The sequence below is a fragment of the Ambystoma mexicanum genome, chromosome 13, assembly GCF_040938575.1.
Source record: "Ambystoma mexicanum isolate Mex_15411 chromosome 13, UKY_AmexF1_1, whole genome shotgun sequence".
Classification (NCBI taxonomy): domain Eukaryota; kingdom Metazoa; phylum Chordata; class Amphibia; order Caudata; family Ambystomatidae; genus Ambystoma; species Ambystoma mexicanum.
The window spans coordinates 481,949,160-481,974,196 of record NC_090938.1 but is presented as its reverse complement, the minus strand read 5'-3'; the positions used below and the strand labels follow the sequence as shown (position 1 = coordinate 481,974,196).

General features: G+C 48.0%; 1 protein-coding gene across 1 annotated transcript in view; it reads left to right on the top strand.

The window, feature by feature from the left end:
• ACE (angiotensin I converting enzyme) overlaps positions 1–25,037 on the top strand; it is a 342,068-nt gene that overhangs the window by 290,933 nt on the left and 26,098 nt on the right. The window contains 5 exon segments of the mRNA XM_069634130.1: positions 2,011–2,108; positions 2,867–3,036; positions 10,028–10,134; positions 10,137–10,250; positions 15,822–15,966. Of these exon segments, the coding sequence (XP_069490231.1) occupies positions 2,011–2,108; positions 2,867–3,036; positions 10,028–10,134; positions 10,137–10,250; positions 15,822–15,966 (634 nt within the window).

Below are 25,037 nucleotides of genomic sequence, written 5' to 3'. Positions count from 1 at the left end.
GTGTGTTGGTGGATCTGTGGTGGGTTAGGGTGTTAGTTGGAAACGTGTCTTGGAGTGGTGTACATTCCGTTGTGTTATCCGGTGTTTCGGGATTTGAGTTGTGCGTCGAGATGTTGTCGGTCAGGGTGGAAGGAGGCGGTTATTGTGCCAAACTTTGCTTAGCAGACCAGCCAATAACACAGGAGAATCACCTTGAGTTTGGAAACATCAAAGGAGATTGCATTTGTTTACATCCATGCAAATCAGTTTTTTTTAACGCTTTCATGCCTTGTTATACTATGCTATACAATTTTAGGTTAAAGTGGTTTTTTTTGGGTTATGCTAGCTATGCCAGTCACAAATTCAGGGTCTAAAATTTGTAGTAAATTGCTTGAACCCTCCCTTTTGATGACCCTCTGACACGTCAAACACACGCAACTGAAGCACCATTCAAACTTATCTGGGGTTATGGTACAATGCAGATGGACATGTACCGTGAACTAGGAACATTAAGTCTTTAGGTATTGCCTTGATGTGAGGGTCTTCTTAAAGGGGCGTATAGGGCCCGTCAGCCTCCCTGGTCAGCTCGTGACTTGCTTTGACATTGTAGTTTGTCATTACAGGCATTCAACCCAAGCATGGTCAGTGTAGCTTTGTGACACGCTCCTTCCTTTTGCCAGTCATTGGGGCGGGAATGGATACTGGAGACGAGCAGATATTAGTGGCACCACGTGGAGACGTGTGCACCAAATTGCCAAATCACTACTTATTTATTTTGATCTATTTACTTCCCTTAAATGCCCAATAGCATCTTTACCCCAAAACCTGGACAATGCGTAGATGCCATTATTTTTTTAGACCCCCCCCTTCTCACCCCTCTCGGTCGCATGTCAGAGCCCCCAATGCCTGCCTTACTGGTGTGGACTGGCTGGACCTTCGAAGAAAGACACTGGCTCACCACATTGAAAAGTTACATTTAACGAAGGGGCAAAAAAGGTGTGTGTAAATCCTATTCTTGGTGCTAGTGCTTCACCCATCAACACACATGTGCAAACAGGCATGCACAGACTTACATTCATACACTGTTTCAAACATTCTTGTGCACACAAACACACACACATTGAAATCACTGTTTGAAAGTACCCAAACACATTTAGAAACTGCTACTGTTTTCAAGCGCATGTCCAAAACGTGTTTTTGAAACTCTATTGGAAATAATCCTTTAAAATCATGTGTGTGGCATACCTCATCCGCAAGCCCGCCACAAAGGGTTGCATGACACGCCTCTAATTACAGACCCCACCTTGCGGCTGCACCTTTTCCAATTGCTGAGAGCCACCAGTGCTCGACAGTATCCAATTTAGTGACATCAGCCTCACACCTGCGTCCTTTTCTGAGTTACCAGGTGCCACATGTCCCCCCTAAATGGCCTCATCCTTCCCATGCCCTGCTTCAGTGACCTCCGGTTTCCCGCCCATGAACTCAGGTTCCGCGTATGGCATGTGTGTGATTATGGTTGCTAAGTTGCCTCGTGTTTGACATGTTTGGCCCACTGTGGCAAACCAGCAGAGCAACTTGCATTCTGGGAAATGTTTTTTTTTCGCTTTATTAAGATGGGTCTATACTTCCCAGCATGCAAAGTGCTGTTGTTCAGAAAACGGAATTGCCAGAAGGCGTCTCCCATGAAATGTGGACACAATGAGGCTCTCAATGGCAGAATAATACCAAAATGTACACAACGTGTCCCTTTAAATGTGACCATAATAGGCAAATACACAATTCGTGTTCAGTAATCCCAGACAAGGTTGGACACTTTCGAGTGCACCATTGTGATGTATTGCTTCTGAATGACCCCATCTGCCATGTCACAGATTCCCTGTGAATGACCCCACCTGCCATGCCACAGATTCCCTGTGAATGACCCCACTTGCCATGTCACAGATTCCCTGTGAGTGACCCCACCTGCCATGTCACAGATTCCCTGTGCATCTTAACTCATGCTCCTGCCTTCCCTGTCTTCTTGGCTCTCAGGCAACATGTGGGCTCAGTCTTGGAACAACATCTACGACCTGGTGGTACCGTACCCCAACGCTGCTAAGGTGGATGCCACGCCGGCAATGATCGAGAAGGTGAGAGGTCCAGGCTTGGGCGAGTCTTGTTTTCTTCTTGGGCAGTGCTTTCTGAGTCTTCGCCACCAGTATCCATCTCAGACTTATCGGTTCCATGTGTTAATATCCACGCAAAAATATCACAATACAAGAATATTGCCATATTTGTGCACCAATATTGACCCATGGACCCTGCGGGGGACACCCCTGCAACCCCCACATTATTTTAAAATATGCAGGGGACACCCCCGCCACCCCTGCTCCCACAAATTATCCCCCCAAAAAATATTGCCTACGGCGAGACAAACTGCCATACGTACGGTGATATTTTTGGTGGGGATATTTTGTAGGGATACCTACTTATCTGTCTGCGACTTCCATTGGTCAAGACAGAGATCTTATAGAAGGGGAGCAGCACTACCTCATTGCCATAATGTACTGATCCTAGAATGTATCTGTGGGGAGTGTTTGTTCGTTAGAGGTTGGCCAGTGCCTAAGCAGATCAGGTGATTGCATTCAGGTATCACTTCTGACCGCCCCGTTTAGAGGTGGTTCCTAAAAATGACAAGGGATGCTGTGGAGGTGGCAGAATAGCAGTGCTGCGTTATGATTGGATTTTCTTCTGCTCAGAATTCATTGCATCGTACACGAAAGGATTGATATAGGGATCAAACCAAACATTCTGAAATTGTAAAGAATTTGGAAGCATTACACAGGTTTTGAGGGGGGAAATCTTGTACATCAGCGGTGGGTTCAATGTATTGTATTGTTCCCCATAGAAATGGACACCATTGAGGATGTTTGAAGAGTCAGACAGTTTCTTCAAGTCACTTGGACTCATCCCGATGCCACCAGAATTCTGGGCCAAATCCATGATTGAGAAGCCCAAGGATCGAGAGGTGGTGTGCCATGCCTCTGCGTGGGATTTCTACAACCGCAAGGACTTCCGGTAAGTGGGCAGGATATGGACAAGGAGGATGCAGAGGACACACACACAAGTCTGAGTCTTGGGCTGGGGCAGTCTGGATTTCTTGTCATTACACAGGAAGTCATCCCGGGTGGAGGCTATAGAGTATAGAAGGAAATCCAAGTGGCAGCATGGCAAGGACATTAATTGCACAGAATGGTCTGCATTGGGTGGGCATAACTTATGTGGGCCTACAAGAGTGCAGTTGACTTTATCATGAGCACATTAAAGCTATCATGAGGGTATTACAAAGTCCCAGGGGCAGATGATGGGGGAATTCCTTAGTTTAGGTTGCCAGATAAGGACTTAATTACAAAGTCTGGGGCTGGTTTGTGAGTGCATGAAGTAGGTCTGAATGGATCACGAGGGCATTGCAAAGTTCACGCGACAAGATCATGAGGACATTACTTGATTTAGGTTGCCTGATTATGAGTGCATTACACAGTCTGGGGGCCAGTTCATGAAGGTATTACACAGTACAGGGGTGTCATGTCCGCCGCGTCAAATCTGCAGGGGCCGCTGAGTCCCACAGACCCTTTCCAAGTGGTTACAACTCAACTCTAATACACAGCTGAGTTAATAACCCTGGGGTAGGAAAAAGGAAGTGGAGAAAACAACAAACAACAGGTCATCTTCTTATCGGTTCTCTGGAGATCTGCGGCAGGGGTGAACAATTAACACTATTAGTTCACCCTAATATAGTGTCCCTTTAGTGAGCTGTATTTATCTTCCCTCTAGTAGACCTCTTTTTACCTGTTTTACCTCCGCTAAATGCTGGCAGGTGGACTCTTTGCTTACATTTTAGCTCTGTCTTTTCAGATAGAGATCTGTTCCTTACACAATTTGTGAGTACTGCTTTGAATTCCTAACACTAACTACCCCTAACTAAATCTAAGCTGGAAGTCGGCTTCATCCCCTCTTGAAAAGAACACTAGTCCCTTAACAATTACTGTACAACGCTTTTTCTGTCTCTTCTTTTTCAAATAACTTTTCCTTTGAAATTTCCTTAACTTCTGTAGATTGATCTTTCTTTTCTGCACAGGTAGATATGTATTTATTGTGTTTATGATGCACATTGGGCCTCATTAAGGGACCGGCGGTAACCATGCTTGTGCTACCGGCCAGCAGGTTGCCGCCGGACCCGTAATTATTTACCGGCACCTGACTTGCCGGTGCCACTGGGAGAGTACAACCCCGGCGGGCCAGAAAGTCAGGCGCCAGCAAATTGTAAGTCCCCATTCCCATAGCGTGCTATCAGACTCTATGGGAATGGGGACCACGGAAGCACCGGCACCGTTAGCTTCCGTGATGTTTCTGCCTACCGTGGCCGCTGTGCCCGGCAGGGTCAGACCTGTCAGGCATGGCAGCTCCAGCAGGCAAACCCGTAGTTTGCTGGTCTGGAAACAACGGTGCCAGTAAATTTGGCGGCACCATTATTTCTGGACCGGCAAACTTAGAATGAGACCCATTATACCTTACACAACATTTGAACTATTTGCAGTTTTCAAAAAAAGTCTCAGCAATATTTACACTTGAAATTGACATGCAGCTTCTACTTAAATCGCTAAATGACTTAGGTCAATATCATTGATTACAGTTTCTCTCACTAGACTGCTCCGCTCCCACCTGACCTCTTCTTGGTTGACTGAAAGTACTTATATGCTACAGTTTTTTCTTCAGAGTTTGATTCTTAAAGAGTTTCCCCGGATTCTCTAGGATTGTGGGCCTACCTTGAGGAACCAAAGTAAACACAACCTGCCTAGGGCAAAACTCGGATGAAAGAGTTATTTGGGCGTTCCTTGAACATAGTCTTTGTTCTCTCCAACCAAACAGGTTCTCTCACTGTTCAGCCATTTTAGCTAGGGACTCCTGGTTGAGTTTAGTTAAGAAAAATATTATACATCACTTTACTTTAGTAAAACATCCCCCAACCTTGTGCACAACCACTGGCCACCTGCTATACCTGACAAGGGGTCTGTTTTTGAGGTCCTTAACCAGTTTATGGTCTTTCCATCGAAAATTGACCATCCAAAAGAAAATCCATCGAAATAAAACCAATGAAAAAAGATTCATCGAAATTACATTTTTTCAATTAAAAGTGCATAGCAGTCGAAACCTTTCCATCGAAAATATGGAGAGGTTCGATGGAACCCTAACCCTAATCCTAAAATCCATCGAAATGTATTCAATGAATATGCTTTTCGATGGAAAAGCATTTAGATGGATACATTACGATGGATAGTAATTCGATGGTAATTGATTTGATGGAAAGACCTGACACCCATTACTCAATCTGGGGTACAGTTCATGAGAGAATAACATTAGAAAGGGTGTGACATACCCCCCTGTTTGCACTCTCTATGCCCGCTGTGGCATTCTATTTCTCTTGTGTGCATGGCAACACACAGGATTTTTTTGTAAAGTCGAGGGGATTTTCCAATTGTAACTTTGCCTTATTGGGTGGAGCAAAAAAATAGCAGATTTGTTTGGCAATTTTTCATCCCATTATCAGGTGGTATTTGCAGCATGGAGTAATTCAAGGAAATACCTATTTTTACCAATAACGCCAAAGTTAGAATGTGGGAAAAAATGCTTTCATAAGGATGCTTCAGAGTGACGTAATGGTCTCAGTAACTGCACCATCTTACAATATTAATTCCACCCTTTGGGATTCGATTTCCTGAAACAAACAAAACATTAACTATCATTAATTATCATTGCTTAGCCACAATCCAGATGTGCACCCCAGTCATACTCCTGAAGGGACTTCTCCTTTACCTATGACAAAGAATGCACACACAAGTATTGGCCCTCAGGGGGCCAGTACATCTTCTTGTCTGTATAATCTCTTCATGGCTCCTTTCTTCTTTATGCTAGAGGAGGAGGGGGTCATGTTTTCAAATTATGCAGATGACACACAACGTGTAGTCCCTCTAACTGGTCTTCATGAGCAGGACAAACAGGAAATAAACAGAATCCTCAACGTAATAGATGGATGTTGGATAACTACCTAGCCCTCAAGAGGAGCAAGACTGAACTTTTGATTGTTGGTATCCCACACTCTCTGCGTAAATTGAATCAGTCTTATAGTGTGTTGAAATTAGGAGATGATATTATATCTCTCCTGTCCAAAACTAAAATCTTGTGAGTTACCCTCGACCAGACACTATCTATGAGAGCGCATATCACCGTGGTTGTTTCAGCAGCGGTTTACTACGTCAAGTTGCTATCGCACCTTAGACCCCTCATCACTCATGCAAGGGCCGAAACCATCGCTCGGGTGATAATAGGGGCCAAGATAGACTACTGTTGTAGCATGCTGTTGGGCATCAGCATGCATGACGTGCACACGTTCCAGGTAGTACAGCACTGGGTGGTCAGAGTTGCTCTAGGGCTTTCCAGGCGAGACCATGTATCAGAGACCAGGCGCACTCTTCATTGGTTACCTATCGTAGCTGGGGTCAAATTTAGGGTCCTCGTCAACACCTTTAAATGTAGATTACAACTGATGCCACCATATCTGCAGATATACATCAAGGCTACTGTTAATACAAGAGCATTGAGGTCCGGCACGCAAAATGACCTTGTTCAACCAAGATGTAAAACATCAAAAGCCGAGAATGGGCTTTCTTTTTGACAGCGCCTAAACTTTGGAACCAGCTGCCAGATCATATGCGTAGTCAAAGTTTCCTACAGGCATTTAAGAAAGATTTGAAGACGCTAATGTTCACTTGAGAAGGGATGGGTAGGCTATCCATCGCTAAGCATCTTCTTTAGCTAGGGCTCTGGCACACCTGGTTTAGAAGCCTGCCTCAACTTTATGTTCTATGTGTGTCTTCAGTGCAACCTGTGTCTTCAGTGCAACCTGTCCACGCCTTTATGCCTGTGGGTCCATAGTGCGCATTACAAATGTTGTGTAATGTAAGCATGCCCTAGTAACTGACATAAAAAAGGGACTAACAAAGCACACCGCCATTTGGAAAAGTGAGGACCATGGTCAAAAGGCTTAATATAAATAGTTTGTTTTCACCTATCATGTGGCACACATGTGTCCTTGCATGTCTGACAGAAGATGCCCCCTGCCCTCATTTCCCTGCCTGGGCCTCAATTAATGTATCATGCTGTTTATATATGGAATACAAGGGATTGTCATTGGACGATTGATATGGCAAGTGATTACTCTGTGATATTAATTTATTGGGTTATTGACAGAGATTACGCTCTCCAATAGTACTATGACCTTTTCCTTAAGAGCTAGAAGTGGTATCATGGATCTTGAGTGGGCACCATACCTCATAGAGCAGTTTATTTGTGAGTCCTCCCATAGAGAGACTCGCAAACGTTCAGAAAATGCTTATATAGCAGGGCTTTTGAACCTTTGGCCCGCTAGATGTTTTGAACTACAGCTTCCACGAGTACTAGTCAGCATGGGTGAGGGATCTTGGGAGATGTAGTCCAAAACATCTGCACAGGCACAAGATGCAGACCCCTCATATATAGGGTCATTGACAGTGGCTAGTAGCCCCAGTAGTACTGCAATCTTTAGCTAATGAGCGTGTATAGTACTGCACTTAAGATGCAGACATTTTGAAAATAATCCATGAAAAGGCAGGAGAGTTCAAGGAGAGTTCAAGGAGAGACAGGAGTCCCAGCAAGAGTGAGAGACAGGCGGCATGGCAAGAGGGAGAGACATGAGGCAATGAGAGAGGGAGAGATAGGAGGCATGGCAGGAGGGAGAGATAGGAGGCATGGCGAGAGGAAGACACCAGAACAGGAGGCATGATGAGAGGGAGATAGACAGGAGGTATGGCGAGAGAAAGAGACAGAAGGCATGGTGACAGGGAGGGACAGGAGGCATGACGAGAGGGAGAGCCATGAGGCATGGCGAGAGGGAGAGACAGGAGGCATGACAAGAGGGACAGGCAGGAGGCAAGTTGAAAGGGAGGGACAAGAGACATGGTGAGGGTGAGACAGGAGGCATGGCAAGAGTGAGTGACACGAGGCCCAGCACGAGGGAGAGACATGAGGCACGGTGAGAGGGTGAGGCGTGAGGCATGGCAAGAGGGAGAGACAGGAGGCATGGCCAGAGGGAGATCCATGTAGCATTGCCAAAGAGATAGAGGGGAGGCATGACCAGAAGGAGAGACGGGAGGCATTGCGAGTGGCACAGCGAGAGGGCGAGACAGGAGGCATGGTGACAGGGAGAGACACAGGGCACAGTGAGAGGAATTCACGCTCGCCGCCAGGGCTCGGCAAAGTTCGGTCTGCTGCCACACTTCTCCGGAGGAGGCATGAGTCACTCTGTCCTTGGGGAGCTGGGAGGCTAAGCCGGCTAGAGTCGCTGCAGTGGTCACCTAATCCTAGGTCCGCTGCCTCAATTACGGGTTCGCCCGCTCGGCCATGCGATTACCAGCTCCGAATCTTTCAGGAACATGTGCTGAAGCTGTTATCTCCGCAAATAAGTCCACAGTATGACTTCTTCACAGCTGACTACAGCCAGCCTCCATCCCCTGCCTCACTCCCTCCCTTCCTTCCTTCCTCCCTCCCTTTCTTCCTGCCTTCCTCCCTCCCTCCCTCCTCGCTCCCTTCCTTCCTTCCTTCCTTCCTCCCCCATTCCCTTCCTCCCTCCCTCCCTCCCTTCCTCCTTCCTTCCTTCCTTCCTTCCTTCCTTCCTTCCTTCCTTCCTTCCTTCCTTCCTTCCTTCCTTCCTTCCTTTCTTCCTCCCTCCCTTCCTTCCTTTCCTTCCTTCCTTCCTCCCTCCCTTCATCCTGCCTTTCCTCCCTCCCTCCCTCCCTCCCTCCCTCCCTTCCTTCCTTCTTCCTTCCTTCCTTCCTTCCTTCCTTCCTTCCTTCCTCCTTCCTTCCTTCCTTCCTTCCTTCCTTCCTTCCTTCCTTCCTCCCTCCCTCCCTCCCTCCCTTCCCTTCCTTCCTTCCTTCCTCCCTCCCCTTCCCTTCCCTCCCTCCCTCCCTCCCTTCCTTCCTTTCCTTCCTTCCTTCCTTTCCTTCCTTCCTCCCTTCCTTCCTTCCTTCCTCCCCCTCCCCCCTTCTTCCTTCCTTCCTTCCTTCCCTCCCTCTTTTCCTCCCTTCCCTCCCTCTTTTCCTCCCTTCCTTCCTTCTTTCCCTCCCTCCCCTCCCTCCCTCCCTCCCTCCCTTCCTTCCTTCCTTCCTTCCTTCCTTCCTTCCTTCCTCCCTCCATCCCTCCCTTCATCCTCCCTCCCTCCCCTCCTTCCTTTCCTCCCTTCCTCCCTTCCTCCCTCCCTTCATCCTTCCTCCCTCCCTCCCTCCCTCCCTCCCTTCCTTCCTTCCTTCCTTCCTTCCTTCCTTCCTTCCTTCCTTCCTTTCCTTCCTTCCTCCCTTCCTTCCTTCCTCCCTCCCCCCTTCCCTTCCTCCCTCCCTCCCTTCCTTCCTTCCTTCCTTCCTTCCTCCCTCCCTTCCTTCCTTCCTTCCTTCCTTCCTTCCTTCCCTCCCTCTTTTCCTCCCTTCCCTCCCTCTTTTCCTCCCTTCCTTCCTTCTTTCCCTCCCTCCCTCCCTCCCTCCCTCCCTCCCTCCCTTCCCTTCCTTCCTTCCCTTCCTTCCTTCCTCCCTCCATCCCTCCCTTCATCCTCCCTCCCTCCCTCCTTCCTTTCCTCCCTTCCTCCCTTCCCTCCCTCCCTTCATCCTTCCTCCCTCCCTCCCTCCCTCCCTCCCTCCCTCCCTCCCTCCCTCCCTCCCTCCCTTCCCTTCCTTCCTTCCTTCCTTCCTTCCTTCCTTCCTTCCTTCCCTTCCTTCCTTCCTTCCTTCCTTCCTTCCTTCCTTCCTTCCTTCCTTCCTTCCTTCCTTCCTTCCTTCCTTCCTTCCTTCCTTCCTTCCTTCCTTCCTTCCTTCCTTCCTTCCTTCCTTCCTTCCTTCCTTCCTTCCCTTCCTTCCCTCCTTCCCTCCCTTCTTCCTTTTTCATGCATGCTGATGTAATCCCCCCTCTTCTTTGCTCGCTGCAGGATCAAGCAGTGCACCGTGGTCACTATGGACGACCTGATCACCGTTCACCACGAGATGGGACACGTCCAGTACTTCCTGCAGTACAAGGACCAGCCGGTCTCTTTCCGGACGGAGCCAACCCCGGCTTCCACGAGGCCATCGGGGACGTCCTGGCTCTGTCTGTCTCCACTCCCAGCCACCTGCACAGCATTGGCCTCCTGGATAAGGTCGAGGACAACAGAGGTGAGCAACCCTGATTTATAAGTCACAGATCATTTGAGTGCATCAGATGTTAAGATAAAAGGCCGGCTGGGCTGCATTACTCGGGACAGAACGAGCATTGAGCATAGCTTCGCTGCCGTGTTGGTGGGAGCAGGGTGGCAGCACCTGGGTTCTGCATGCGGCAGGGGGACCGGACGTCCCGGTATTTTTGCCGAGCCCTGGGGAGGAGCGTGCATTGTGCCCTGTGTCTCTAACTCTCGCCGAGCCTCCTGTTGGTCCCTCTCGCCAGGCCTCCTGTCTCTCCCTCTTACCATGCCTCCTGTCTGTCTCTCTCTTGCGATGCCTCTCTCCCTGTCGCCATGCCTCCTGTCTCGCCCTCTCACTGTGCCTCTCGCAATGCCTCCTGTCTTTCCTTCTGGCCATGCCTCCTGTCTCTCTCTCTCTCACCATGCATCCTGTCTCTCTCTCTTTTCCCATGCCTCATCTCTCTTGCTGTTGCCATGCCTCCTGTCTCGCCCTCCTGTTGTGCCTCTCGCAATGCCTCCGGTCTTTCCTTCTGGCCATGCCTCCTGTCTCTCCCTCTCACCATGCCTGCTGTCTCTCTCTTTTGCCATGCCTCATCTCTCTTCCTGTTGCCTTGCCTCCTGTCTCGCCCTCCTGTTGTGCCTCTCGCAATGCCTCCGGTCTTTCCTTCTGGCTATGCCTCCTGTCTCCCCCTCTCACCATGCCTCTTGTCACTCTGTGTGGCCATGTCTCATGTCTCCCCCTCTCACCATGCCTCATGTCTCTCCCTCAGGGCCGGCCTTAGAGCAGGGTGGGCCGGGTGATCGCCCGGGGTGCCCTGCCCCCAGGGCACCATTAGCTCCCCACCACACCAGCTGGGGGGAAGTCTTTCAAGGGCTCCCCCGAGCTGGCGTAGTGGGAGAAGGCGTGGAACCACTCTTTTGTTAATAAATGCGCCTGAGGCGGTGGGCGCATTTAATAACAATAGGGCACCCTATTCAGATGAATACCTCCTCACTCAGACTCAGGATCGAGGCTGTTTTCATGAGAATAGGGCACGCATGAGCACCCTAGTCCAGTGATTAATTCTCTGCCAGGTGCCAGAGCGGGGAGTTAGACAAGAAACATTGCGGAAAGAGACGGGTACTCTGTTGCATGTGCCATGGGAATGTGATAGGGGGGTGGACTATTGGAAGGATGTGTTGGACAGGGTCGACGCAGTTATTCTGCAGTCTCCAAGATGTGACCGAGATAGTGACTGTATAATAAGGCGCTGGTTTAACAGAGCTTTTCGGGTGGCAATTAAACAAGAATTGAAAGTATGGAAAATGCGGAAAAAGCCACTTGTCGAGCAGTGGCTCCATGATGTGAAGATTCTTTCAAAGTACAAGAAATGTCTGTTATGTAAGCAGCACAAAGTGACAATATACGAGGAACTTTGGGGACCTTTCAACGAATTCTATGAAAGTTGATAGATGGATAATGGGGTGTGAGTGATAATTATTGTGGACGGGGAGGGAGGGGTAGGGGTGTGGGTGTGTATTTGTGTCTTGTTTTGTTATGTCGTGTGAAGGATTCTTGTATAAGTGCTTTTATATCATCTGAGTTTGGATTTTTTGTTGATATATACTTTGCTGTATTTTGATGGTTGTATTTTGTTTCAACATAATTTATTTGAAGTTGTAGATAGTTCGAGCTCAGTATTTTGGTTGTTGCTAAGTTTTGATAATTTAATGTAAATTAGAAGAAGAATTGACCAGGAATGTGCTGGAGGGGGCGCCTAGTCTGTGTTTTGGTCGATTGACCAAATACATATGCATATATGTGCATATATGTATATGTGTGTCACTTAGGAGGGGGGGCCAGAAGGTTAATTAGTAGCATTGGTTTTTGGTGAGGAGAAGCCCTGGGGCAAAGCCGACAGGTGTGCTCCATCTATCTGGTCCACAAGTGCATAACAATAAAGGAAACAGAGAAAGGACATTTCTGAATGGTTAACATTTAGGACGTTTATACTTTGCAAATGGGCATTCATTTGATTTTTTATTTATAATATTATAGTTTTTGTTCAACGTTGACCCTACTCGGAGGGTCTGGGAGCGTCTTACAAGGTTCAAAGGCTAAAAAGGTGGGAGGTGAAACAGAAGTTATAAAATATTTTCAGGCTGGGATAGAAAGGTTCGGTTGGAAAGGTGGTAGCAGAGGAGATGGAGGGGCAAGCTTATGTGCGGGGAAACAGGCATGTTTGGAAGATTGTTCTGAAAGCGGTGCTGGAGGATGCAGTGCCGATGTGAAGCAGTAGGGGGCTGCATGCCCCCGGGTGCCCAGTGTGTAAATGCTTGCTTTTGTGTGCATGGTAGTTTGCAGAGTGGAATGTGTGGGAGATGCTGGCTTACTGGACTACTGTTTGTGTGGGTAATGGGTTCATGAAGGTAAGATGGGCTTTTGTAGTGGATGGCTTTGAAAACAATGCAGAGTCCTTTGAAGGCACTTCTTTGGAGCTGGGCGAGAGCTGAGTTGATGTGTGAATGTTTTGGAAGGTCTAGGATGAGTCTGCCTCCTGCGTTTCGTATGCCTTGAATGGGGGGAAGGAGGCTGCTGCAGAGTCTAGTGATTAGTGCATTGCCATAGTCCAGCTCGGACAGAATCAGTGCTTAGACTGCGGTGTGAAAGTGGAGGTGTCTGATCTTGTGCAGGAGGCGTAGTTGTAAATGGCATGTTTTGGTGACAGCAGCTATGTGGTGCGTGAAGGAAAGTTTGGGGTCGATGGTGAAGCCAAGGGAGTTGACGGGTATGGAGAGGGCCACTTGTGGGTTGTCCATGGTGAGTTATATTATCTAGGGGGTGACTTTTGGTTTGTGCCTAGGGGGTGGGAGGGGGGCAGATGAGGAGATATTCCGTTTTGGAAGGGTTGACCTTGAGGAAGTGGGTGGCCATCCAGGTGGCGATGATTAACTTAACATTGCATAGAGAAAAGCTTAGGAAAGTAACAGGAATATAGACAAATGGGTTTGTACTGTGTGTGGGAGGGTTGCTTTAGTACATGTCAATTGTAATGGTGAAGGGAGGATGCGAGGCCTTGGCTGCGCAAAGTTCTTATTTGGGGAGTTACTGCATTGAAGACAATCCTGGAGGGGTGTGTATCATAGAGGATGAGGAGACATTGCGAGAGTACGGGGGTCTTGAAGGCAGAGGGGTGAAGTCTAGTCTTGGGGTAAGAGGTGTTGCCTTGCAAGGGGGTGGGGTCATGAGGAAAGGCCTCTGATGTTAGGGGAAGGCTGTGTGGTCTTGGAAGAGGTTCTGTGGCCTTGCAAAGGACAGTGAGGTCTTGAAGAAGGAGTTGCCGCATTTAGAATGGAAAGGGAATTCCCAAAGGAAAGAGGAGCCGCCAGCTTGAGGAAGTGTGACTGGGAAAGGAGCAGTGTGATTCTAAAAGGGAGGTCTGGCACTGGGAGAGGAAGTGCTGCAATGAAGAGAGGGAAGAAGTGGGGTGCTTTCAAAGGAGGAGGTGCAGCGGTGCAAGAAAGAGGTTTGGCTTTGAGGATAGATGCTTTGGAATCTCAGGACCCAACAGGGGCCTAACAATTGATAAGAGCCTGGCCAGGAAATCAGAGAATCAGTTTCTGGAGAATTAAAGATTTCCTCCTGTAGGTGAGATGTCCACTGGGCAATGATGCTGCATTTGCCCCTGGTAAAGACGCCATTTTGATTGTTTGCTTTAAAGCTGTTTGGAAGCTGGGAAGGAAGGTAGTGTAAGGCAGGGAAGGCATTATCTAAAAGAGATGGCTCTTCCGGCTGGCCTTTTGAATATCATAATGCAGGGTAGAGGGCAGGGGCTAGGTATGGGCGAGAGGGGGAAGCTGGCAATGAGAGCAAGGCTGATAAGGGTATGCGCCAGGGGTGCCTTCTGGTGCTGATGCTGTTTAATCTGTACGCCAACTCATGAAGTGCTCCTCTGGACGGTGCCCCTGCCACATATCACGCATTAGCAAGAGCCGAATTCTCATGCTCAGCTCTGCAGGCGATGCTGTGCTTTTTGCCCGCACCCCAACAGCATTAAATAAACTAGGGGCAGCATATGTATTGTACACGTTTAACAGGGGCCTTATCGTGAACATTAAGAAATCAAATGTCATGGTGCTATCGAGCAAAACAATAAAACTCAGTCCTGTGTGCGTGAAGCACGAGAGACTAGAAACATGCACACAATTGAAATATTTTATTTATTTATTTTGCAATTTATAGAGCACACCAAGCCCGGGGGCATCTAGAGATACCTTTTACTTCCACCCTGTCATGGGTAGACCGTGTACATAATCAGGCACTGAACATGTCACTGGCCAATGGGGCAATGCTTCGCTTTGCGCAGGGTGACCGGGCGTCCCATTGACGCTATTTTGAAAGTACGGAAGGCCAGGGCCACTTCAATAGGAATGTGTGGTGCTGTTTTTGGGGGGCTTGTGGACCCGGGGAAATTACAAGTGGCACAAAATAAGTTCGTGTGCAATGTTTTAGGCCTTATGCATGATACGACGACCTGTAATGTCCACTCGGAATAAGGAACGCCTTTTTTTAATGATTTAATTGGTATGCATCTATTGTTGTTCTCGGCTAGTGTTTGTAATCAACATGAAACTGTATTCGCAAAAGAGTTTCTATGAGATGTATGTAGAAGTCCCTGTGTGATTAAAATACCATAGCTGAACTACATAAGAAAGCGTCTGTATGGACTAGGGTTGGCGACCTGGTTCTCAAGCGCTTAGAGCACCCCCTTAGTTACCAACAAGTGTATTAAAGGGAAACTATAGAATAAAATGAGATTGGAATGTGAATTTGTGGTGAGGAACAAGGTTAACATCAGATCATATGTACCGCCCACACCACACACACCACCAGCAGAATATTGAAAATGGCTGACTTCAAAGCATATATCAAAGGTCATAGATCAGTCCTAACTCGGTTCAGATTTGGATCGGTACCATTGATCATACCAATGTGCACCTGGGGGCCAAGCGATGTAAGTGAAGTCATTGATAATATGTGCTTATGCGGACAGGCTGTGACGCTTTTATGCTCTAGACATTTGGAGAGACTCCATAGTAGAGATTGTGAACGGAGGACAGCACAGGGGCATTGCGCTGGTCTTGGAAGCAAGACCACGCAGAGCAGCAGAGGTTCGAATCCCACATCCACGCTTAGAAACCGAGCTCAGGTACGGTATTAGGTGTGTTATAGAAAAGCAATTAGATCAAATAAATGTGAAAGAAATATGGCATAAAGAGCCATAGGCCGGCCCAATTGCACCGTTTAACTTTGTCCCATAGACCGACCTGTGTCGCAGAGGTTAGAATTTTAATATTTGCATTAAGGAGGAGAGAGAATCTTGCAAAGGTTACTGGTTAATTTGATTCTGGAAGCTTCATGTACTAATTGCAAACTGTTACATTTCTTAATTTTTTAAAAAAAGGTTATAGATTTTACAATTTGTATGCGTTTTTACTGTATTGTATTTATGTATTGCCTGCTCTGAAATGACTGACTGATTTCCTTCATTGTATTCATCTGAATTCCATTCTTCTCGCTTCCCAGAGAGCGACATCAACTACCTAATGAGCATGGCACTGGATAAGATCGCCTTCCTCCCCTTCGGGTACCTGATGGACCAATGGCGGTGGAAGGTGTTTGACGGGAGGATCCCAGAAGCAGAGTACAACCAGCAGTGGTGGAACCTCAGGTGAGCATTTAGTGCTGCGTAGAGGGGGCCATGGGATCTGCACATCAGACCCTCACGATGACTCATTTACCCCCACATTTCACTCCATGAGATCTTCAGCCAGCAGACTGCTGTATTCTGCCTTGCGGTCACGTGATTGGCACACTGGCAGATTCTCTAACACTCCGCTCTGTGCCCTGTTCACCCACAATTTCTTCCAGTGCCTTATATCTTTGGCAAAGTTCCATGTCTGACACTTGTGGTATAAGGTAGTATGGCCACAGGGCTGGGTGCTGCCACATTCTATGTGATGCGGGGTCGTGCATGGGATGCAGGGAGCATCCCCTGGCCTACCCAACCATGCTTCAGCCTTTTGGCACAGGCTTGTCACACTGACCCAGAACACACTCCTATATCTTTAAGAGAGGATCCAGGCCTGCTTAGCACTTATGAACCACAAGCAGACCTCTGCTGCAACCAATTCCCGCAGGTCATCCTATCTAGTAGTTCTGAGACCTCATCTCCAGTCAGGTATTCTTGCATGGCGCTCTTAAGCCCTGACAGAAATACAGGGACACCTGGAGAAGAGTGCTTTGGCAAGCCTTAGGCACAAAGAGAAAACATTGCCAGACATGCTAGAACCTGGGAATTATATGGTCTGCTCTAAAAATACTGGTCCTCGCATTCAAGGTGTGTGCGCCGGAAACCGCTCATACGAAACCTTTATTTGAATGACTGAAATATGCGGTTGAGTAACACCTCAGACTTTAATCAATCATCCTTCAGTTTCCTTCCCTCCATATTGGAATGGGACTGGAACCCTTTCCTGAATAAGAAATAAGGTTAAGGAAAACCTTGTACCAAACCTACCCAAAACAACGCACTTGTCAAGGTATTTCCAGCCCAACCTCATCCTTCCCTCCTGCCTCTTGAGCAAAAAACATCCGCCCACCTTATGAATCACCACCCCCGGTCTACATCTTTCCAGGTGCTGAAAGAACTTGGCAGTCATAAAGAGGAGGTCAGAGGAGGACTTGAGAAGAGGACTGTCAGAGAGGAGGGCAGTGGGAAAGGCCCAGGGAAAGAAGGGAAGGAGCAGTCATAGCCTAAGAATGAGGTGTGTGGCTGCCGGAGCGGTGGATGAAGCATCGAGGAGGCAGAAGCAAGAGAGGCTGGAGAGGAGTGGACAGGAGATGCAGGAACGGTGCCCCGAGCCACAAGACCATTGTAATGTGTTAAGAAGGTAGACGGGCGCTAGGACCAGCACACTAAGACCGCGAGGTAAAGGAGGCCACCTGATCCAACCTGCAGAGAAGCTCAGACGTCCAGGCTCTTGATAGAAGCGTTTGGGCTTATCCTGGAATCATTGTCCTGCGGAGGTCAAAGTCGAAAGCCCCGCGAACCCCTCCAGAACGGTCAGACTTTGAATGAACTGTAAACACTTCAAGATGGACACCTCTGGGGTTAAGGGGGATTGGGATCTAGCAAAGAACGCTCAGATCGCTACTCCCTTTCTTCTTCCACTGTTTTCTTTTTTCCTCTCAAATATTCAGTGATCATCAATAAAATAAAACCCATGAGTTCACTTTTCTTATGCTTGGCAGGCAAACATCTCTCGCCCCCTCTAAACATTGATGGAGTCCATCTTCTTCTTGTAACATCTGCTGAAGAGCTCACTGGTTTCCTGTGAACACAGTGTACTATTAATAACAGTGTCTTTTTGTGCATTGTAAGTTCAAAGTCATTATGGGCCTTATTATAAGTTTGCCGCTCCAGGAACTATGGTACCGGTAAGCTTGCCAGTACCGTAGTTCCTGGACCGGCAAACTACGATTTGTGCTCGTGGGTGCCTTTCTGCCCGCCAAGCCGGAACTGGCGGACAGAGCGGCATCCGCCAGCACAGCATGTCGGATGTGGTGCCGGTGCATCCGACCTCCCCATTCCCATCCAGCACTATGGGACCGAAAGGGAATGGGGAGCATCCTTTTTCCGGCGCCCGCAAATTGGCAATTACCTGGTCCGGGAATTTTCTTTTGTTTTTAGATTCCACACTCTTTGTTGGTACTCCGGGGATTCTCCTTAACTTCACAGCGCACCCCGTGCTAAACCTTGCACCGTGCTATAAGCGCAATAAGAACTCCTTCCTTTCTTCTTTCAACTCTTCATTGCCCCCCTGGCCCATTAGCTAGACTTGGTTTACTTTTTCCTTGCGCTTCTGCGCTACGCTTCTCACGGCACTTGCCAGCGCTCTTTTTAGATCCGTTTCAGGCTCAGACTCACGCATCCACGCTGCGACCGAACTTTCCCTGACACTTTCACAGTTTCCTAGGACACCTAAGCGCCCGGCCTCCGGAATGTTATGCGCTGTTGCTTTCCTTCCTCTCAGCAAGCTTTGGTGGGCGAACGCGCCAGCGAAGGTGGCATGGCGGGCGCCGCCCCTTAGTGGGGGCTGCCCAGCCGGCCTCCTCCCCCCTCTACTAAAGCAGGGCAGGGGGGCAGGGGTGGGGGAGGAACACGTAGCCCGCGGACGGGAGCGCGCGACTTTCGGTAGTATCTGCCAAAAACCAAAAATGCTTCGCGCATCGCTACAACTAGCTGCAACTGGAGGCTGCAACGGGTGACGGCAATTCGTTTCCCCTGCCCTTAGACTGGCTCAGGCAATTGGCCTCATAATGACTGGTGTAGGGGTGTCCCACCACAATGTGAAAAGGAATTGTGACTATAGAAAAAGAGGCTGCAAATAACACATTCATAGCTCCATTACGTCTTCTATAGAATCATATGCACACAGTGGCACCACGGGGAGCCCTCCTGCCAAGGTGCCAAGGAGGACCCCGCGGCCGATCCCCTAGCAGCAGCATGGCTGGGCATTCCATGCACGCATTCGTCATGTGTAGGGAAATTAGCAATGATATGTGCGTCTGCAGCAGGGCACACTGGCCCGGGCTTCTACTGGTGGCTGGGCCCACCGACCTGGAGTGCGGGTCACTGCTGCCAGTTCCAGCCCCCTTGCCGGGTGCCTCAGTGCACGGCGACAGTGGCTGTGCAGATTGGGCAAGCAAGCCCTGCCCCTGCCATGTCTGAGCTCAGCCGCACCCTGACACCACCACGGTCTCCGTGGTGGTGTCAGGCTATCCTGCCATCATTGTAGAGCAGCGAGAAGGGGCAGGGGCAGCCTTTGGGAAATGTGCAGGCAGGCTGGCACGTTAGCATCAGCAACATGTTGGGGCATGGCATATTTGTGAAGGAGTACTCTGGCGGAATACTTTACAGTGCAGAACCAGACACAGGATTTCGGATAATCAGTTATAGATGCCTCCATTCATCTATCTGTTTATATCTTGTAATCTGATTAGGTCTTTATATTGTACATAATTTATGCTGACTCTCCATGGTGCCCCTAGTCCATGTTGTAACTTGAATCCTCCCCATCTGGCATCTGGATCACTACTTCCTCTTTTATTGCTATGACCTACTGTAAAGTACTGTGCAGAGAGGATTGCTGTTCTCCTCTTGTACTGTTTATTCCCCTATCCACACCCTCTCCCTATGTATTATAATAGAAATAAATACCCTTGTCATGTAACAGACTCAAAGCCTCACCCACCAGTGGCATTCATTTGCACCCCCAAACAAGCCGTGCCCCCTCCTTTTGAGACTACTCTTCTGAGGAGAACATATGTTTTTGCTTAGAGAGTACTGCATTGCATTTGTATGTGTGCTACGTGTTATGGAGGGGCAAACACTACAGTCTGAGAGCACGGCCTACTTGGAAAAGACTATCTTGAATAAACAGATACATACGCAGCTAGAGTGAATAACCTGACTAACTGCGACTAGCCGACATTGCTCCTTCGGTATGTGATTATGTGGGGGGGGTCTATGAGAACTATATTGCAACTGTGGCGGGTGGCTGTGTCACCACACCCTGCCTGCCCATTTTGCATGACCTCGATCTGCCTCAGCTCGCTGTTCAGGCTTGCTCGTCAGTTCTTAGTATTGCTCACCCTGCCACCCTCCCGCACTGCCTCCGGGCCCCCCTTTGCACTGGGGTCTGTATCTGTACCCATACAGCCCCCCTTTTTCTTCCTGCACTTATCAGACCTACCCTGTCTGCTGCCTTAAACCTAGCACTTGCAAATTGCTGGCTGCACTACCGCTGTTTGTTGCCTTTATTATTTATTTATTGTTATTTATCTGTTTCTCCTCTGCTTCGCACCTTCCACTTCTCCCCCCTTCCATGCACTTTTCCCCTCCCCCCTCTCCCATGCACTTGCGCATTCTCAATGTCACTGGGCCTAGTAAGTACAGTGTTTTTCTACTCCCCTGTTCCCCTCCCTTGACTTGTCACGCTCTGAAACACTTGTGTAGGAGCGCGATAGAAATAAAATATCAATCAATCAATCAATCAAACCACAAAGGAATCTGCTGTCGGGTATGTACTAGGTGATAATGTAGGTCTGGCTGGCACCCTGGTGACTTGTCCTTGTTACCTTGGTGAGTTGTCATTGCAACTTGCATGGCATCCAAGTAATATGCATCTGCCCTGCCCACCAAGATAGGCAAACGAGTGGATGTTGAAATTTACCATTATACGCAATCCCCTCTTTCGTCTCCGCTTGAATGTGCTCTGGAGCATTTGACTCATTTTCCATTTTCTTTAAATTGCCCACCTTTGAGCCACACATGTCTATCCTTGTTTGCTCAATGACCAAGGTTCCTCTTACCGCAAAGACAATCAAGGAAGTTACTTCAAACAACATGATCACCCTCTCTATTTGTGGATTCGTTTGCAAGGCGTTGCCTTCTTTCTTTGTGGTTGACACAGTCTCTTGTATGTAAGATGTAGGTGTCTGTGTAGAAGATGCATGTACTGGTATTGGGGAGGTTGTATACGAATTGATTGTTTTACAACTGCTCGAATGACAATTGACCTTTTCACAATAGACCGAATTGTGAAGGTCAATTGTACCATATATGTGGGGGGAAACCCCCCACAACCCCCCACCCAACGCCAAACCCCCCAAAACCCATATATATATATATATATATATATATATATATATATATATATATATATATATATATATATATATATATATATATATATATATTCGGTCAATTGTGAAAAGGTCAATTGTGACCCTTTAAATTCGGTCAATTGTTCATTCGAACAATTGTAAACGACCAATTTGGGTAATACCATTGGGGAGCACACTGCTTGTCCCATGAGAGCATCTGCTGGGGTCTCCCCCGTAGACGAGTGAAGTGTGGTATGGAATTCATGGATGAAGTATTACATGGCCCATGTATTTGTTGCACGCTCATGCATTATGCATCAGGTCTCCTGTGTCCATGAGTGTTTGTGGGGACTGCCACAGCCGGGTCTGGACTGTGAGAGGCAGCGTGCATGAAAGGGCATCTGGTAATGTGTGTGCTTCTATCCTGAGCAGAGACGTGTGCTTTCTTGGGTATGTTGTAGGTGGGGGAGTAAAGCAGAGTGTGTTTTATGACATGTATTCATGTTGAGCAGAACAGGTACAAATTAAGCACCGAGTGCTGCCGTGACTGATGGGGATGTGGGCAGATACAGGTGTGCTGGGCTTGTGGGAAATGAGGGGTGGGTACTCAGGAGAGATGGGAGTGCGATGGAGAACATTGTGTGTGCATGCCAACTTTCTGGTGTGAGTGTGCGATGTTCAGCATCCATGTACGAGGTTCTTTTCTCTTTTGTCTGTCCTAGTGGGGCATGTGTCACCTTCAGCAGCAGTGTGATGGGCTGGTGGTGGGCCAATCTAAGTCTAGCACTGAACTGGCCCGGGCCGCCCACACTGTGGGCGGCGCCCGCCGGCCCCAAGGCCGGCATTAGGGGGCAAGACTTTTTGGGGCCTGGCACTTAGTTATTTACAAATTAAGCACTGTAAACAATACCTCCCAAAACTCTATTCGGTAAAACCTAAATGTCTGTGTCCACTTGTATCGATTCTACTCAGTTTTGTGTCATATCACAAAGACTCTCCAGGATGATCTACTGGAGGCCGCAGACATAGGGAAATCTACAGCACTGTTAATGCTTGACCTGTCTGCGGTCTTCGATACAGTGGACCACCGGATTGCACTTCAACGTATAAACAAAGTAGGGGGAGCTTCCGAACAGGTGACACAGTGGTTTAATTCCTTCCTTAAGGATAGGACATAACAGGTGACTCTGGGAGGGTTCCTCTTGGAAATAATGTGTTTGAAATGCAGAGTCCCACAGGGATCCTCATTGTCCCCTTTGATCTTTAACTTATACTTTTGTCCGGTATTTCCATCCTAAGAAAACAGGGTCTGCAATTCCACTCTTATGCAGATGATATAGTGAAATAGATGATTTGGAAGATGCATTTGAAAAGATTGAGCAATGCATGAGGGAAATTAAGAACTGGATGTCAACTAACCGATTGTCGTTGAATGCAGCTAAAACCGAACCCATACTGTTCGGTTCGGAAGATAAAAGGAGGCAGGAAAAACAACAACCTTCCCCCAGAATATTAGGGGAAGAACTACAATATTTAAAGAAAGTAAAAAATCTAGGGTGCCTGTGGTAGGAGACCCTGGGCAGAGAAGCGCAAGTGGGTGGTAAGGTAAAAGCAGTCTATCACTCACTGTGGGTACCAAGAAAGGTGCTCCCATTTGTTCCGAAGAAGGATCATGCAATAGTGTTAGGGGCACTTACTAATTCACACCTAGATTACTGCAATAGACTACTGGCAGGTTTGTCAGGCTTTCAGATTAACAGACTGCAGAAGTCTCAGAATCCAGCAGTTAGGCTTATCTGGCATCTAAGGAAATGGGACCACGAGTCCGCCGTATGTAGATCACTACATTGGTTGTCGGTCGAGGACTGTATCAAATTCAAGATGGCGTGTCTGATGGTTAGGTGTATTAATGGCCTTGCACCTGGGTATCTTACAGCCAAAATACACGCACATTGCCCCACAAGAAATTTGCGATTAAGAGATAAACTGCTGATGCATGTACCCAGATTGAAACTAGTCTACAAAAGAGACAGGAGATTTGCGGTGTTCGGACCGAGAGTGTGGAACCAGTTACCGCTGGAGATCAGAGTCTCCTCATCTTTGGCTCTCTTTAGGAAGAGGTTAAAAACCTTTTTATTTAAATAAACCACTAGTGTATTTCCTTGCTGTAACTCATGTATCCTATATTCTCGTGAAATAGTTATCATTTGCTCCCGAATGCAGTTAAGTCTGTTAGGTGCGCGTAATAAATATAAAATCAAATCAAAATAATCAAAGACCTTGGATTTTGTCAGGCACGTCTGCAGCAGTGCGATCTTCCAACGCACCTTATTGGGAGACAGGTGTAGGCTGGCACACCATATACAGCTTAAACCTTCGCTTGTAACTTTACCCACCTATTACCTGTCTCCAAACCCTGCTCTCCTTGGTTCAAGATCACGCCGATGTACCTCGCTAGGAAGATGGTAAGGGTAGGGAACATCAAGAGGTTAGGACTGGCAGGTTCCCCAAAAATACCCTTAAGGGGAAAGCACACGCTTAGAATAACTGGAGTACAAAAGGAAAGGTGGACAAAGGAATGCTGGTCATTGTTTAAAGCTCACTTATATACTTTTCCAGTACACTAGCATGGTTTTGTGGGTTTTTGTATAAAAGGAGCAAACACAAGACACTATATACAGATTACTCTAAACCTAGTAACTTTGTAACTAAAAAATAAAATGCAAAAATATAAAAACAGTCCTTTAAAAAATATAAAAGTATCTTTAAAAATATCTACAAAGTCTATACAGTGCACAGTATTGAAAGCTATTTATAATGACCTTACTTGCAAGACAACGTGGCCAGGGTTGTCTCAAGGTCCTTGGTCCTGCAGGTTCCCCCATGGTGTCACGCTCTCAAACGATGGTCCTGGCAGTGGACAACAGCATCAGCCACTATCATACAATGGCCCTGGCAATGGGCAGCAGCAACAGTGTGTGGTTGCCCCAAAGTGTTTATGTGGGCTGGGCTGCGTATGTTAGATGCAGCCCAGCACTCAGAGGCAACATGGGGGCCCTGCACTACTCTCCAGGGAGCTCAGGTGGGCCACCGGAAAGGAGGTGACCCAGGAGGGCTAAAAACACATTGGGCGCTCCCCAGCTATGGGATGATGGCATTGGCATATAGTTGGTTCACAATGCCGCATTTCGTGTGAGACCACTTAAGAAGTGGCCACCTGCATGGATGGATTGGGAGGACCTAGTAGTTACTGCATCAGTCCTGGGGAAGTCCTTACAGTGGTGGAATGTTCAAACCTAAGGGAGGCAGGACCGCCACAGATGCAAACAGTGAGATGCGATACCACAGACATATCCATGGACATATTCACAGACATATCCACATAAGGGTTCCATGTAATTTCGCTGCAGGCCATTTTTGCCCAAACTTAGTTTTCAGGGTCCAGCTTTGGTACTCTGGGTAATCACTTCATGTGTTCCTGAAGTCCCTAGACCTTTCTCATCCCCGAAATCCCCCGTAGTTCCCTTCTCCCCACCCCACCTTCATGTCCACTCTTCACTTGTGCAAGGGACCCCCCTGCAGACCCAGGACATGAGCCCACTTCACCCGCAATGTTGCCCCTCAGCGCACGTCCCACCTGCGTCCGCCGCACATGGTCACTGTTCTTTACCCCAAACCCGAACACCCGCTTCTTACCTTAGCAGCCCGCCCACTGCCCCTTCGGAATCCCATGTATGTGTGCGTGCATTCGGGCATGCGCTTTCCCCAGCAGGTAAGAAGGCCTGCAAGGAATATTCTTTTGATTAAAGTGGGCAGTTTGCATGCCAGTTGGGATGGCATACCTTCACGATAATGGTCCACGGCGAAGGGGATGTGCTAGAGTGGTCACATCACATTAATGTGCTGGAACTGATGGCACTGGGGTTAACTCCCCCCTAGCACATACACAATAGTTTATATTACAGCAGCATGCAACAGTTAAAGCCATATTAGCATTACAGTTATGTTTAAAAGAAGCAGATTAGTGTACACTTCCCTGTAGGTACATCCCACACGATGGCCTAGGGATGT